Below are 14,699 nucleotides of genomic sequence, written 5' to 3' on the forward strand. Positions count from 1 at the left end.
GTGAGTATCGGCCTGTACTGGCCTACTGCTGTTGTTACTTTTTGTTGTTTACTATTTACATTTTCTGGGTTTGCTTCATTGTCCTCTGGCTTTCCAGCATTGGACCATGTAAAGAGCATGGATTTGCCCAAAATAAATGTCCCTCAAAACCTTCCTTTCACAGCCTCACACACAACTGTTTTGCACATGGTGGATAGTGATATTAAACACTTTCATATTTCTAAACCTCTTTTACTCAATGCATGTTTATGTGAATATTGTCATCAGTTACATAACATTTAATTTTTTTTTTTTTCATACATTTACATCATAACATTAACATTTATCCAAAGCAGTTTACAATTTTGTCTGAATACAACTTGAGCAGTTGTGGATTAAGGGCCTTGCTCAGGGGCCCAACAGTGGCTTGAACTGGTAACATTCCAAATACAAGTACCTTAGCCACTGAGCTACCACTGCCCCATAAGACTAAATGTGCACTTGATTTTAAAGAGGAATGAGACTGAAGTTACAAGAGTTGGGGTTGATCAGTGCAGGTCAACAGGGCTGCTTGAGTCACACACACACACCAAGGTAGTCAGAGTGCAGGCGGGAGGATGAGGAGGGTGTTCTGATCTAAAAAGTTTTCCATCGGATGGCAGAGAAAATTGTGTGTATGACATACAGCAGTGTGGTCAAGTAGGAAAACACCTGGAAACAGAGAAAGCATCGTGTCATTTGAGAGCAAACTACACAGCAATGAATTTGATTGAATGTATTTCTTATTAGTTGATTTGCAATTTACCACTGCAGAGATATTGAGCTGGTAGATCAGGGTTAAACTGGAATTAAAGGCCAGGGTGACCATGGCCAGTGGCACAGAAGCACTGAGGTAGAGCACAGAGGCGAGGAAATGATAAAACACATCCTGTACACGGAAACAGGAGAAAACCAGAAATACGTATGAACACGTTACTGAACCATTGGAACAAGACTTGCTGTGTATGTGTGTGTGTGTGTGTGTGTGTGTGTGTGTGTGTGTGTGTGTGTGTGAGAAATGGAGTGCATGTGAATACTTGTACTGAGGACTCACCGCGGTTGCCCAGGAGTTCCGGTTGTTATGGGAACCACACATGAAAACCATCATCCACAGGAAGGTACAAACGAAACAGAAGACGGAGACCGCCATGACATAGGCCTGGGGGTTATATGGCACAATATACGTACACGCCACCAGAATCCACACCAGTCCCCCGAAAACCTGTAAAACAAAATTATATATAAACACATCCACATCCAACACCTCCCCCCATCACCCACGTAACTAAGCAGACACAGTGAAGCAGTGTCAAACAGAAGCACATATTTTTTGCACCACACCTGTTTACTTTGTGGGATATGTCAGGCAGGCCTTGACAGCTTTTACACCAATCATTAATTTAAAAACAGAAAACTTGTTTCTCCAATTACAAATTAAGCAGCCTACAGTGCATTTGAATTTAGTTACTGGTCTAATTAGCAATTTGTTACTTGTGTTAGGCAAGGGTATATAAATTGTATTAAGTACATATTAATTAGCTACATATTAAGTAATGTCAGTTAATTAATATCTTTCAAGCATAAATCATGTCATCTTAGCTCCCCTTTTAGTACACCTGTACTATTGGCTATATCTGGATGTGACAAGCGGGTAATGATTGCTGGGAAATAAGATATTGTATTTAGTCCATAAAAGAGAAAAACATTATTGGAAGTGAATCTGTGCTCAGGTCTAAAACCTTTGACCAGCAGTCTGTCAAAGAATCTAATCACAGTGCTACACATTTCACGGCTTTTAATTTTAAAGTATGTTTACTGTGATTTGTTAGGCTTTCATTAATAAAGGACGATTTTCACCATCTTTTTTTCCAGTTTTTCCTGTCAATCATTTTTAATGCTTTTAACTAGTGACATACTGAGTATTGAGTGATAACAATTAGCAACAGTTAACGGTATTATAGATTGAGAAGTACATTACAAAATAATTTGTAATGGATTACTTCCTTTGAGTGGCTACAACAGTACGGTACATGTAATCATTGTCACTTTTATAACCTGTTATTCCATCTCAAAACTGTCAGTTTGTGTTTGTAGTACACAACCTTACAATTTCAAAAGAATTCCTTTTGTTTTCAGTTACACTGATTTCAAGAAGTTAAAAACTCTATCAAACTGATTAATATAGAGTAAACTAATGTACACACTACGGTGTCAGGTACTATGAGTACTGAAAGTGTTAAAAATAATAAAGTCAGAGAAGAAGAAAAGTGTCTCACGAGCTCAGGTAGGAAGAGCATGTCAGGGATGGAGCAGCAGATTGTCAGACCACTGGGCAGATGCCCCAGATGTCTTCCGTCGGATGCCATGTATGTGCTCTGGCTGTCCTGCGATCCTCTAGCAGATGGGGTTAGAGAGGGATGAGGGTGTGTTTTTAACTAACTGATATGGGGGTGGAAAAACCAGCTTACCAGACATACCCTACCAGAAGACACACCCTACCAGAAAATGTAACACTTTTTTTTACCAAAAAGCTTTCGTAAAGCCTTTGTAGGAATGTATACATTGAAAACCCACAATAGTTCCTTGTTCTCTGATGCTGCCTATGTCAAACCTGAAAGACAGCCCAAGTTGAAGGGTTTCATGTTGCCACACATCGATGCTTGTCTTCCATGGGATTTCAAGGTGAGCCATACTTTGAAGTACTTGAGGTGTGGATCAGGCTTCTGAGTATTCGAACCTTGATATCCTGAGTTTTTACTGTATTCATTTTGTAGAACGGCATAATTCTGGGTTCTGATTGGTACTGTTTAGTTTTTTCTTCAATTCTGTGGTTATTCTCTTAAGCTCTGACCTTTACCATCTTCTTCAGCGGGCGCTAGTGCCCAACAGGCAAAATATATCCATGTAAAATTTGCATTTCTGTCTCTATAAGGCATTTTTTGCATTCTATTTGTTTGCTGAGGACTGAAAAATCTGCAAGATTTCCTGTTTATGTACATGTACCTGTAGTGATACAGTTGATACAGGACTGAGAACACCTGAGCAGGTGGGTTACAGTCTGGTTCTGAACATATTCTGGTGTGGTTCGTTTGAAGTATATACGCAATATGAACCAAAGGCGTCTAAAGGTGTTTTCACACTAGAGCTTTTTTCCGGATCCAGGTCCACTTGCTCCACAAGTTCAGTATGATTGGTCAAGTGTGAAAGCAGTTTTTGAGCCTGAGGGTGGTCGAGAGTACCGATCTCTGGTCCTTTTGAAATCGGTGGTCTGGGGTTCGCTTCTAGAAAGCTCAAGTGTGGGCTGCAGCAAGTGAGCAAGCAATCTGCTCCCAACACTCTGTGAGGCTGCACGATTGGTTTAAATCCATTTTTTTCCAGGTATCTACAAAATTCTGCACAGCACTGTATATTTTACAGAAAAACAAAAAATCTGTAAACATACAACGCAACAAAAAAAAAATCTCATGTGAGAGACTCCTCGCTTGCAGGTGCTCCTGCACAATAAAATTCCATGCATCCCAAAAGCTCTGTTCCTCTCTGCATAATGAAAAGCTTCTTCCTACCCTTTTTCAAGTCTACACGCAGAAAAGTGACATGTGCAGTCGATTCACGGTTTGGATGAAGCTCTTGTGTGACAGCAAACTAGTTTTAGTGAGCCCCTCCCTCAAAAGAGTCCAGAATATGTTTTGCGTGCAGACTCAAGTATTCGGGACAAGTGTGAAATGTCACAAGATGCGACACTAAATGCGCCACGACAGAACAGAATGCATTGAAAAAAAAAAAAGGTTTTTCATTACAGTTCGGTACAGGCATGAGAAATGTAGGCCTATGTCGTCTTATCTCTGCAGCGCACTTACTTTGGTATGTGCAATTTCTGGCTCCTTCTATTTTGACTCCTTTATGAATTTTATCACCTCCTGCTTTGTTTTCAGATGATAAAAATAACACCAGGTACACACAACCCCATAGATTGTATCATAACTGTGAGATACATCACTTAAATTCTTTGGGTTTGTGCTTAAAGCTGCCTGTAGCTGTGTCTTATAAGGGTTGTCACGTTCACCCCTCCCTTCCGTCGTGGTTCCCATGGCAACTCTACCTGTTTGTTTACCTCCTGGTTTTGTTTCCTGGTGCTACCTTGTTTTGTTTTCGTTCTGTTCCTCCCCCTTATTAGCATCTATGCCTGTAGTCCTCATTAGTCTTTTTAAACTCTGTGTGTGTATGTAGTCGTTGAGAAGTCTCAACGTTTCTGGGGTACATTTCTGAGCCGTTCATCACTGTGTGTTTCTCCTGGTTATTTGGAATTTTGCTTATGTCTTTGGATTACCCTCTTTGCCTGTTCCCTGTCTGTTTTGGTTGCCTCACTGACGACTCTTCTGGATCTACGACCTTTGCTTATGTTCTTATGTTCTTTGGATTACGTGTTCTCTATTAAACTGCCATACTGCATGCGACTCTGTTCGTGCTCGGAACATTACAAGGGCCTGTCACTGTCGAAGGTTTCAGTCCTCGGCCACATACGTCATAAAGACTATCACATTTAAAAGCAGAGATTCCATGAATTATTGTGACAAACGCCTCGTTCTATTGCCCAAATTCTGACCATTTACCTTCTCCCGCAGGCCATTGCGCCGCATGCAGGTTTGCTAATACATCAATGGAGTCAGGCAAGCAGGAAGCAAAAGTCAAATGTATACACACATGAAGAAACATGTTATTTGTAGCTTGCTGCACAACATCTACCAGGCCAATGGTGACCTCATGGAGCAAAAGGGGCAGATGATGACCACCCATTCGAGTATCCAGAGCAGACACATGAGTATGGAGCTGAAGAGAGGAACAGAGAAGAACACAATATATATATATATATAACATACACAAGGATCAAAAATATTTTTACAATGCTTAAAATCATTCACAGAAGAAAACACAAGCCAGCTGCATTGACATGTTTAGACACTCACACCAGAGAGTGGGTATCAAATGGGATTGCTTATTATATGTTTTACTATTAAGGTGTTATAAAACATCCACCAGGTAAGCTGCCCCTTACATATATGTAGTAAACCATGAAATGCTCGAAGAACTAACCACAACTTTAAAATTGATAGTATTGAAAAGTGATATTAGATTTTATATATATATAAGATGAAACATGTTTTAACAATTCCCAACCATGGGAGAGCATTCCACAAAGCAGGCTGTCTCAGTTTAGTCTGACATGTGAAGGACATAGTCGAGGACTGCTCAACAGGAATGTCACTTAACACTTCTATTAGACAGTCTTGACTTTGGGCTTACATGATCTTGCTTTGTGAAATTCTCCCCTGATCCTTGGGTAGCTGCTGCTGAGCACATTTTTGTGTTTTTCCTGTTGTTCAACTAATTAAATATGTAACAAGCCCTTGCTGAAATAAGGTGGTTGCTGGAGGAGAGAGAGACAGTGAGAGACCAAGATAATACTAAGAACCTACAGGACTCTAAGAGAGAACCCAAGAGAATGACCAGCAAAGACATGAGACACACAAGGGGTTTACGTAGGAAGGCTAATAGGACACATGTAGAAACAGCTGGAAATAATTAAGGGTGGAGAACAAACCAAACAAGAATGAGAAAACACGGAAGTGAAACAGTTATCATGGAGATGGGGCAAGCGCAGGGAACAGAGAAAAACTAGGAACGGATACAGGAACAGAGGATCCACTGACAGGAACTGGGGTACAACCAGGGGTATAAATAAGAGTGGAGACAGATACAGGAGCTGGGGCAGGACCCAGCGACAGGATGAGGAAAATGACTACGCACAGACAAGGGATTGAAAACAGGTGCAGGAACTGACGTCAGAGGAGAAGAAATAGTCAGACCAGATATAGGAATGGTAGCAGAAATGGGTACCGGCATGCGGGAAAAAATGAAGGGAAGTGTCTGTAACACGACAGGGACAAAGCAACATAACAGGCAATAATAGGAATAGACACTTGAACAGAAACACCACTTGGCAATGGAACAGGGACTGGCATCTTGACAGGAACTAGAACCGATATAGAGACAGGGACCAAAACAAAACCAGGAATAGGGGCAGGTAACAAAAAAGAAGCAAAAGCAGGAGAGTGTGATATAGGAACATGCCTGGAGTCTGAAGAAACAATAATTGGGGCAGGCCTGGAGGTTGAAGAGACTGGAATCACAGGTGAGCTGTGAGATTTGACCACTAGCCCGATACAGGGCACGACTATAGGAGTGCCCTGGGAGTCATGGGGCGTGCTCTCAGGCACACACCTTGAGGCATCTTGGATGTCTCTTGGGGTTGCTGGTGAGTTGCAGGAAAAGCCACTGGAGAGACAGGTCAGAAGACTGGTGGAACAACCTCAGGAACAACCGGCAGGTCTGGAGTTGTGAGAACACTCAGCAGAGGCAGGCCTGAAGGAGTGACAGTGGCCGGTTGTTCTGCGTGGTCTCTGTTCTTGGAGGAAGCGATCAGAGGTAGCTCATCATCCCTGCAGGCCAATTCATGTAGAACCTCCGAGTTCAGACCATTATGAAATGAAACAAGCAAGGCTGCATAATTCCAACCACTACCAGAGGCAACCGTAAAAAACTCACAAGCATGGTCAGACACTGAGCGAGTACTTTGATGGATTTCAATAAGCGTCCCACCTTCTCTCATGAGGATGATCAAACACAGCTTTGAACTGAACAAGAAACTCCTCATAAGACAATATCGATGCACTCTCTTATACAGCAGTTGCCCAATTGAGTGCCTTTTCAGTCAGATGCGAGACGAGGAATTTCATCTTATCTTTGTTAGAGCAGGGAGGGGTACTACTGAAGTACAAAGAGCATTGCAACCCATACATTAGTCAACATGCAAAATGACATTCAACACCCACACCAGTTGGAACCCGTTACCACCACATTCCAAGACTCCTCTTAACCATGTCCTAAAGGAGGTTTTTCTACATGGTCTTGAGCCTGGTGGAGAGGTCGTATATATCCTTACCCCGAGGTCCACACACGGAGTATGATCATCTCACCTGAGGGAGTACGGAAGGTCAGCGTCGACATATAACGTGAAGGCACGACTAAATGACAATGGGGATAGCATAAAAAGGAGTGAGTTTAATAACAAATAGTAAAACACATGACAGTAGAGAATAACGGTTCGTAGGATAACAATAACTAATCAAGGAAACCAAACCAGAAAACACTTAACAAGGTTTTATATAGATGGCTAAATGGAAGTTAAACAAAGAACGAAGGAGACTAATAGTTAACAGTAGTATCAACGGGAGCTTGAACACAGACAAACCCAAATAGATATTACTGTATAGTAATTTATTCTGCTTCATGTTTTTATTTCATTTTCATTTTTTAAATACATTTTTTCTCAATCTGCATAAAAACAAATCCAGCTGCTCCCTTTTTCTTTGAGAAGCCGGGGTCTGCTACTGCTCCTCTCTGTCTCTCTCTGTCTCTCTTTTAACTGTGCTGCCATAGCGAGACCAGCCGGAGTCCATCTTTGCACATTACAGTTCCCTAATTTACACACCCTCATACCTGCACATGCCTAATAACACATTCTCTCTTTCTGCCTAACCACACCTACCCCTGATGTCATGATGTTACAGAGCCTCAACCCGTCTGAGCTGCCATGGCTCCTCCCACCTCCCCCTGATGCCCCCTGCTGTAGCCCACCACACCTCCACCCCAGCCAACTACGTCTCCGGTGCTTTTAATTGACGTTCTCTTGCGGGATGGGTCTGCCCAAAGCATGTGCCTTCACCCAAGTTACTGTCCTTATAGCTGTTGGCTCTGCCCCATTCATTATCAGCCTTCATTCTTATTAGATGTTCCCTAATCTATTCCCAATTATTCTGTTATTATTATTCCCAATGTATCCTGATGTTTTTTTTTGTAATTTGTGATTGTGTTTGCAGCTGGATGTGAAGTTAAAAGTAATTCATAAAAAAGGTTTCTTTAAATATATAGATCATAATCAGCACATTATATCCTTACTTTAAGCATACTTGCTTAACCATAAAAATAATGTGAACCTGAAGAAAATTTTCAATGTTTCATTTTTTTTTTTTTCTAACGTTACCTCAGAAGTTCCAGTTTACCTTTGATTTCTCAGGTAAAATGCTAGATTCAGACATTGATACATTTTAGTTTTTAAATAAAATTCATAGGCGCTTACAATAATAGGTGTTTGACACTGAAAAGACGGGCCTCAGAACCCTGCACACAACCTTACACGACTAGCTACCCTTGCTATGTGATTTTCTCCACTCCACCATCTAAAACCAAAAGAAATGTAAAGCCAAAATAAACTGTAGGTGTGTACTTACATTATTAATACTATACAGTACAATACTAAATAGTACAAAATTACTTATCTTACTGAGCAATTCAATTATTCAAGCTTGATGGAGAAAAATACAGTAAATTCTGACTGAGTGCATTTTGGGTAGATAGTTAGGTTAGTTAAACATGATCGATCTCATTTTAATGTAGCTTTCTACAGTTTTTTCTAACGTCTGTGTTTTGCAAATGTATGCACTAATTAGCTAGTTAGTGAAATACATCTCCCGCAAAAGTAGCAAACTACCTAGCTAGCTATTAGTTCATGAAATGACACTGAAAATGATAAATGTTCTCCCCAAAAATACTCCAAGGATAAAAGAGTAGGATAACTACCATGGAATCTGAGTCAATGATAAAAAAAAAAATTACTGAAAATATGGTGTTATACTGTTATGTCAGAGGCCCAACTTCACATGTGAAAATAAGACAAACTGACACAAGAACCTTTTGGATGTGCTAAGGTCATGGACTGTATAAGCTACAAGTGGACTGGTCTACAGCAGGTGAAAAGTGAAGCCACTATGTGTCTGAGTATTAAAATATTGTTCATGTCACCTTAAATTAAATAATGTAAACTTATGAATAATGAATAATGTGATCTTAATCATGTATTTAGATAAAGAAATGGGCCCTTATGAAATGGATCATCTTGAAGGTCTTCATATGGAAGCTATGGTTAAGATGCTTCATGAGAGGTCATTTAGCTAAGCCAGCTTGCTAAAGTTAAATGTCAGATAGGGAGTTTTATTCCAGAACATTGTTAATGGAAATGAAGTCACAAATTTACAGATTATGGATGATCATGAATCACTAGCTAAGAACATGTTGTGTTTGGACATTCATTGGAGGACGTGCTCACGTGGTACAGCCTGCAGCATGCAGTGGGAGTTTCTTGTTTGTAATCACACGGACATGTCTGCACACACCTGCACCTAATTAGTGGTGTTCAGGTATTTAAACCCATGCTAGTCGTCACCTCTGGTCTGTTTATGTTATATGTGAGTGCCACTGTGTATGTGTCAATAAATGTCTGTGGTACTCAGGCTGTTGCAGATGCGCACTAACAAACAGGGATGGAGATCCTGTCCCAGCTCGTCGCTACTAGCTGACGCTTTTATCCAAAGCAACTTACAATTATGACTGGGTACAACTTGAGGGTTAAGGGCCTTGCTCAGGGGCCCCACAGTGGGAGGGCTTGAACCAGCAACTTTCTGATTATAAGTCAAGTAGCTAAACCACTGAGCTACCATTGCAGGCCCACATACCGTGATGGGCACCCAAGATGGAAGCTTCCATGACCGCGACCCTTGGTGGCTTCAAAAATTCACAATGGGAGTCAACAGTGACATAGTGTCTGATGTATATACAATCCATTGTATATATGCCGTATATACAAAGTTGCTATCATTAAACTAGCATTCCTAGCAGTTGTTGTTAGTGTGCCTGCACAACACCATGCTAGCTAACTAAGTAGATGCAGTAGCTAAGTAGATGCAGATTTAGAGACTAGTTTTCCAAGAAACTAAAACCACATAAAAAGAATTGATTAAGACAAAAGGCAAAACCACAATTTAAATAGTGTACATGTATATTATTGAGAAATTTACTGTCCAGACTACTTAGGTTAGTTCTGCCTTCAGAACAGTTTTGAGCAGTAATGTTCTCATAATCTTTAATGATTAATGTTTGCTCTTCTGAGCTGAAGTGGTTCTACTTTCTACTCCCCATTATGCTGCACCACAGATTCTTATATTAATTGGGTGGTAAAAACCTGTATTTACTTACTGATTATATTGAAATACACATTCATGATAACAATTAAGCCTGATAGGGAATGTTGGGCTGAGTTGGCTTTCTTGAGCAAACCATGCATATGTTAACACTGATTTGTAGTCCATATGATAGAGGGCAGAGGAAACCAGAAGAGGATATATAACTCTATGAATATGTTAACCTTGGTTTGTAGTATACCTCTATGAATATGTTAACCTTGGTTCGTAGTATACCTCTATGAATATGTTAACCTTGGTTCATAGTATACCTCTATGAATATGTTAACCTTGGTTTGTAGTATACCTCTATGAATATGTTAACCTTGGTTCATAGTATAGATCTATGAATATGTTAACCTTGGTTCATAGTATAGATCTATGAATATGTTAACCTTGGTTCATAGTATAGATCTATGAATATGTTAACCTTGGTTCATAGTATACCTCTATGAATATGTTAACCTTGGTTTGTAGTATACCTCTATGAATATGTTAACCTTGGTTCGTAGTATACCTCTATGAATATGTTAACCTTGGTTCATAGTATACCTCTATGAATATGTTAACCTTGGTTTGTAGTATACCTCTATGAATATGTTAACCTTGGTTCATAGTATAGATCTATGAATATGTTAACCTTGGTTCATAGTATAGATCTATGAATATGTTAACCTTGGTTCGTAGTATACCTCTATGAATATGTTAACCTTGGTTCATAGTATAGATCTATGAATATGTTAACCTTGGTTCATAGTATAGATCTATGAATATGTTAACCTTGGTTCGTAGTATACCTCTATGAATATGTTAACCTTGGTTCGTAGTATAGATCTATGAATATGTTAACCTTGGTTTGTAGTATACCTCTATGAATATGTTAACCTTGGTTCATAGTATAGATCTATGAATATGTTAACCTTGGTTCGTAGTATACCTCTATGAATATGTTAACCTTGGTTCGTAGTATACCTCTATGAATATGTTAACCTTGGTTCATAGTATAGATCTATGAATATGTTAACCTTGGTTCATAGTATAGATCTATGAATATGTTAACCTTGGTTCGTAGTATACCTCTATGAATATGTTAACCTTGGTTCGTAGTATAGATCTATGAATATGTTAACCTGGGTTTGTAGTATACCTCTATGAATATGTTAACCTTGGTTCGTAGTATAGATCTATGAATATGTTAACCTTGGTTTGTAGTATACCTCTATGAATATGTTAACCCTATAGCCCTTTGGACTGTATAGTATATACTTTGCTTGTGGTCATACCTCCCACTTTGGAGCTCATTATGCACATTGTGCATGTAAAATAGTTCTAATTCTACTCTATTTTATGTTTATACATTGTTTTACTTGTACATAACACAGTCAATCTTTTTGAAAATTTATTTTATTCTATCTTGTATTAGCTTGTGTTTCTTCTCTGCCGGACAGAGCTGCTGTGATACAATTTTTCTCCATGATGAATAAATTATTTCTTATCTGTGTTTACACTTACGATCACAAAAACGTGCCTGTGCAGATGTTTCAGTTTATTGTATTTCTGTAGGTGACTATTACTTTTTTTGATCAGACAGTTTTGTACAATTATATAGTTATTTTGTACAAGTATAACTTTAGGCTACTATACCCACTTCTGATCTTTGTAATTAAGTCAAGCAGCACTCCTTTGTCTGAGTGTTCCTTTGAATAATTTATTTTTTGAATAATATATAAAGTGAATAATTCATGTGACTGATTAGTTTCAAAACGCCATGTATTTATGACTTTGGAACGACTGCGTCCTAACCACAAATCTCGAGTGCGCGAATAGTCCTCGTTTTACATCTTCATGAGCATACGCTGCTGTTTGCCTTTTCTGGCACCAAGCCCTGTTTGCTCGACGAAATACGGTAAATGGGTTGTACCTTGAGTATTGTTTCCGTTGCGTTCAGTTGTCGGTGTGGGCCGTGGGACTGCTTTGCTCAAACCCAAAGTTATGGTGAGCGCAGATAACAAGTTACAGCAAATGTGCGCTTTCCGTGTGATCTGCAGCAGTGCATCTCTGTAACGATGGCCTTTCGGTAGGTTATTGTCGATTTGGCTTATTTAAATTAGCTGGTTTTCTAAGGTTCCGAAACGCCGTTTACTGTGTTATAATATGCTAATTTGTCGTTGTCTGCTAGTTTGCATTATTTTTTATTGATGATTGAATTATTATTTCTGTTCGTAACGGCGCGTTTGATACTCGAGCCATTGCAGTAAACTTGTCATTCTTCCGGGCTTCACCAACTACATGCGACATCGGACTTAGTCGTTCCGTTTAACAGAATTTGAGCTTTTGATTTTTTTAATGTATTGTGCATGTGTGCATTTTCCCCCCCCCCACATGTCAGAACTGAAAACATTCTCTCTTTTTGGCAGTTCCGTTTGGTGTGTTGACACAGGTGTTGGTATTGGGGAAAACGGCCCCCTCAGTAAAGTTTGTGAGTACAGTTTGAAGAGCGACTGAGCGCAGGCCACTGCCCTGTTCCTGGGGTGCTCACCGCTGGCATAATCAGGGCGTGTCAGAGTGGCCAGACTACCACTCCACACAAATGCCTCGACGGAGAGCCCTGCTGCTCCTGCACTCACGTTGGTCGGGCTCAGCAGCACGAGGCCTGGTCCTGTGTGTCCTGACGTTCGGCGTGGTCCTCCCACTGTGCTGTCATCGCAGCCTCTACTCCTACTACTTCCTGAGGTCTGTTTATCTGGACTGGATGAGCGATGAGTCTCTGCGGAAGAGCTACGAACAAGGGCAGCAGGCTCTGCGCTACTGGCAGGGACTGGCCACTGTCAGAGTGCCCGAGAATCCACCTGCTAAGGGGCCGGAGCTCCTGGTGACGGTGGTGACAGCCAGGAGGGTGGACGGTCACAGCTCCCACTATCTACTGCAGGTGATGCAGAAGCTGGACCGCCTGCTGAGAGCGTGCAGGGACCCGCCCTGCGCCGAGGTCGTGGTGTGCGACGTTGAAAGTGGGCCCTTCGAGAATGAGGATGCCACGCTGCTGGAGAAGTGGTTCCGGGTGGTCAGGCGCTTTCAGGACGAGCAGCAGATGATCCATGAGCATGTGAACATTTTTGAGAAGGAGAAAAGGGACTATGTTTATTGCCTCCGCAAGGGCTGGGAACTGCTGAGCCCCAGGAACGTGGTGGTCCTCGAGGATGACGCGCTCCCCTCGGACGACTTTTTCGCCGTGATCCGGAACTTGCTGTCACGGCGGTTTGCTCTGAGCGCACTCTATGTGAAACTCTACCATCCAGAGCGACTGCAGAGCTACTGGAATCCAGAGCCCTACCGCATCCTAGAATGGATGGGACTGGGTGTGGTGGGGGCCACCGCATTGCTGCTTATCCTGCCCTTGTGTGGCCCCCTCTCCCCCCCCATTTCCACCCCACACCTGCTCTTCTTGGTGCTCTATGTAATGGCGGTCGCCGAGCTCTGCGGCAGGCACTACCTGCTGGAGCTCCGGCGACTCTCTCCGCAACTCTACTCCGTCTCTCCTGCCACAGAGTGCTGCACGCCCGCCATGCTTTTCCCAGGCAACGCCTCCGTCCGCGTCGCCGCCCTGCTGGATGGAGCAGTGTGCCAGAAGGGCAACGCCAAGGATATGGTGCTGTACCGGCTCGCCCGCTCCACCCGGGGTGAGCATGCCCACAGCGTGGAGCCCAACCTCATTCAGCACATTGGCGCGTTCTCCTCCGTGCGTGCTAATCCTTGGCACCCCAGACTGCTCTGAGAGCCCTTGAGACCTGCAAGGAGCATGATAATGATGTATATTACACATAAAAACTCCAAAATCTGAAGGGCATAACTTCCACAGGGCTGGACTGCAGCATTCCCATGAGGACTTGTAGCTTATAGAAAGTGCTGGGGGTGTGTAGTGCTTCTGTCAACTTCCTACTGTGGATAGCAGCATCAGGGCGGGTGCCCCGTGCACCCTCGTAGACAACCATTTTTTAAAAAGTGCCTTGCTTTACACATGGTGACAGTTGCAATAGCATAATCATATTTCAAACCCCTGAACCATCTTGCTTTGTGCTTCACCGCCGCTCTCTGGCCTCTGGCCAGAACGTAGTGCTCTGTGTAATGGCGGAGAGGGAGCAGAGTAAGTGGCCCTGTTTGCAAATGTTTGTTCACAATAAGAGGTTTTCGCAGGTTAACCATTCTGTGTATGTGTTAGTAAGTCTATTAATGATCATTCAGGACTAGTGGATGAAACATGAACATTTAAACCCCTAAAACACCAGCAGTAATGCAAAGGCTATTCACTGGCAAAGACAGACAATCAGGATGAATTATAAAGACAGAAATCTGCAATCATGGGCATTGAGGTAATGTCTGGGAAATCGAATGTATATGTTCTCATGAACTTCATTTGACCGCCATAAAAGTGGAACTTTTGGACATTGCTAATGGCCAGGCTTAAGAAAATTAAAATCAAGTTTTCAAAATGTTATTTTTACTTGTCCCACAATGAATCATTGAGTAATTATGAGAGTACTCTTTGACCTA

The 14,699-nt window shown here is 41.6% G+C and overlaps 2 protein-coding genes across 2 annotated transcripts; one reads left to right on the forward strand and one right to left on the reverse strand.

Moving 5' to 3' along the window:
- Window positions 1–444: 444 nt before the first annotated feature.
- LOC113577704 (myelin and lymphocyte protein-like) lies at window positions 445–2,396 on the reverse strand. Its single transcript, XM_027010497.2, has 4 exons — window positions 2,295–2,396; window positions 1,073–1,240; window positions 785–907; window positions 445–690 (listed from the first exon to the last, which is right to left on the reverse strand). Exons 1-4 carry the CDS (start codon window positions 2,382–2,384, stop codon window positions 616–618), a joined length of 456 nt encoding a protein of 151 aa, XP_026866298.2. The 5' UTR covers window positions 2,385–2,396; the 3' UTR covers window positions 445–615.
- A 9,703-nt stretch (window positions 2,397–12,099) lies between these two features.
- Window positions 12,100–14,643, forward strand: pgap4 (post-GPI attachment to proteins GalNAc transferase 4). The gene is made up of 2 exons (XM_027010464.2): window positions 12,100–12,228; window positions 12,569–14,643. The coding sequence occupies exon 2, from the start codon at window positions 12,742–12,744 to the stop codon at window positions 13,921–13,923; it is 1,182 nt and encodes a 393-aa protein (XP_026866265.1). The 5' UTR covers window positions 12,100–12,228; window positions 12,569–12,741; the 3' UTR covers window positions 13,924–14,643.
- The last annotated feature ends 56 nt before the right edge of the window (window positions 14,644–14,699 follow it).

This window comes from Electrophorus electricus, chromosome 21, assembly GCF_013358815.1.
Source record: "Electrophorus electricus isolate fEleEle1 chromosome 21, fEleEle1.pri, whole genome shotgun sequence".
NCBI lineage: Eukaryota > Metazoa > Chordata > Actinopteri > Gymnotiformes > Gymnotidae > Electrophorus > Electrophorus electricus.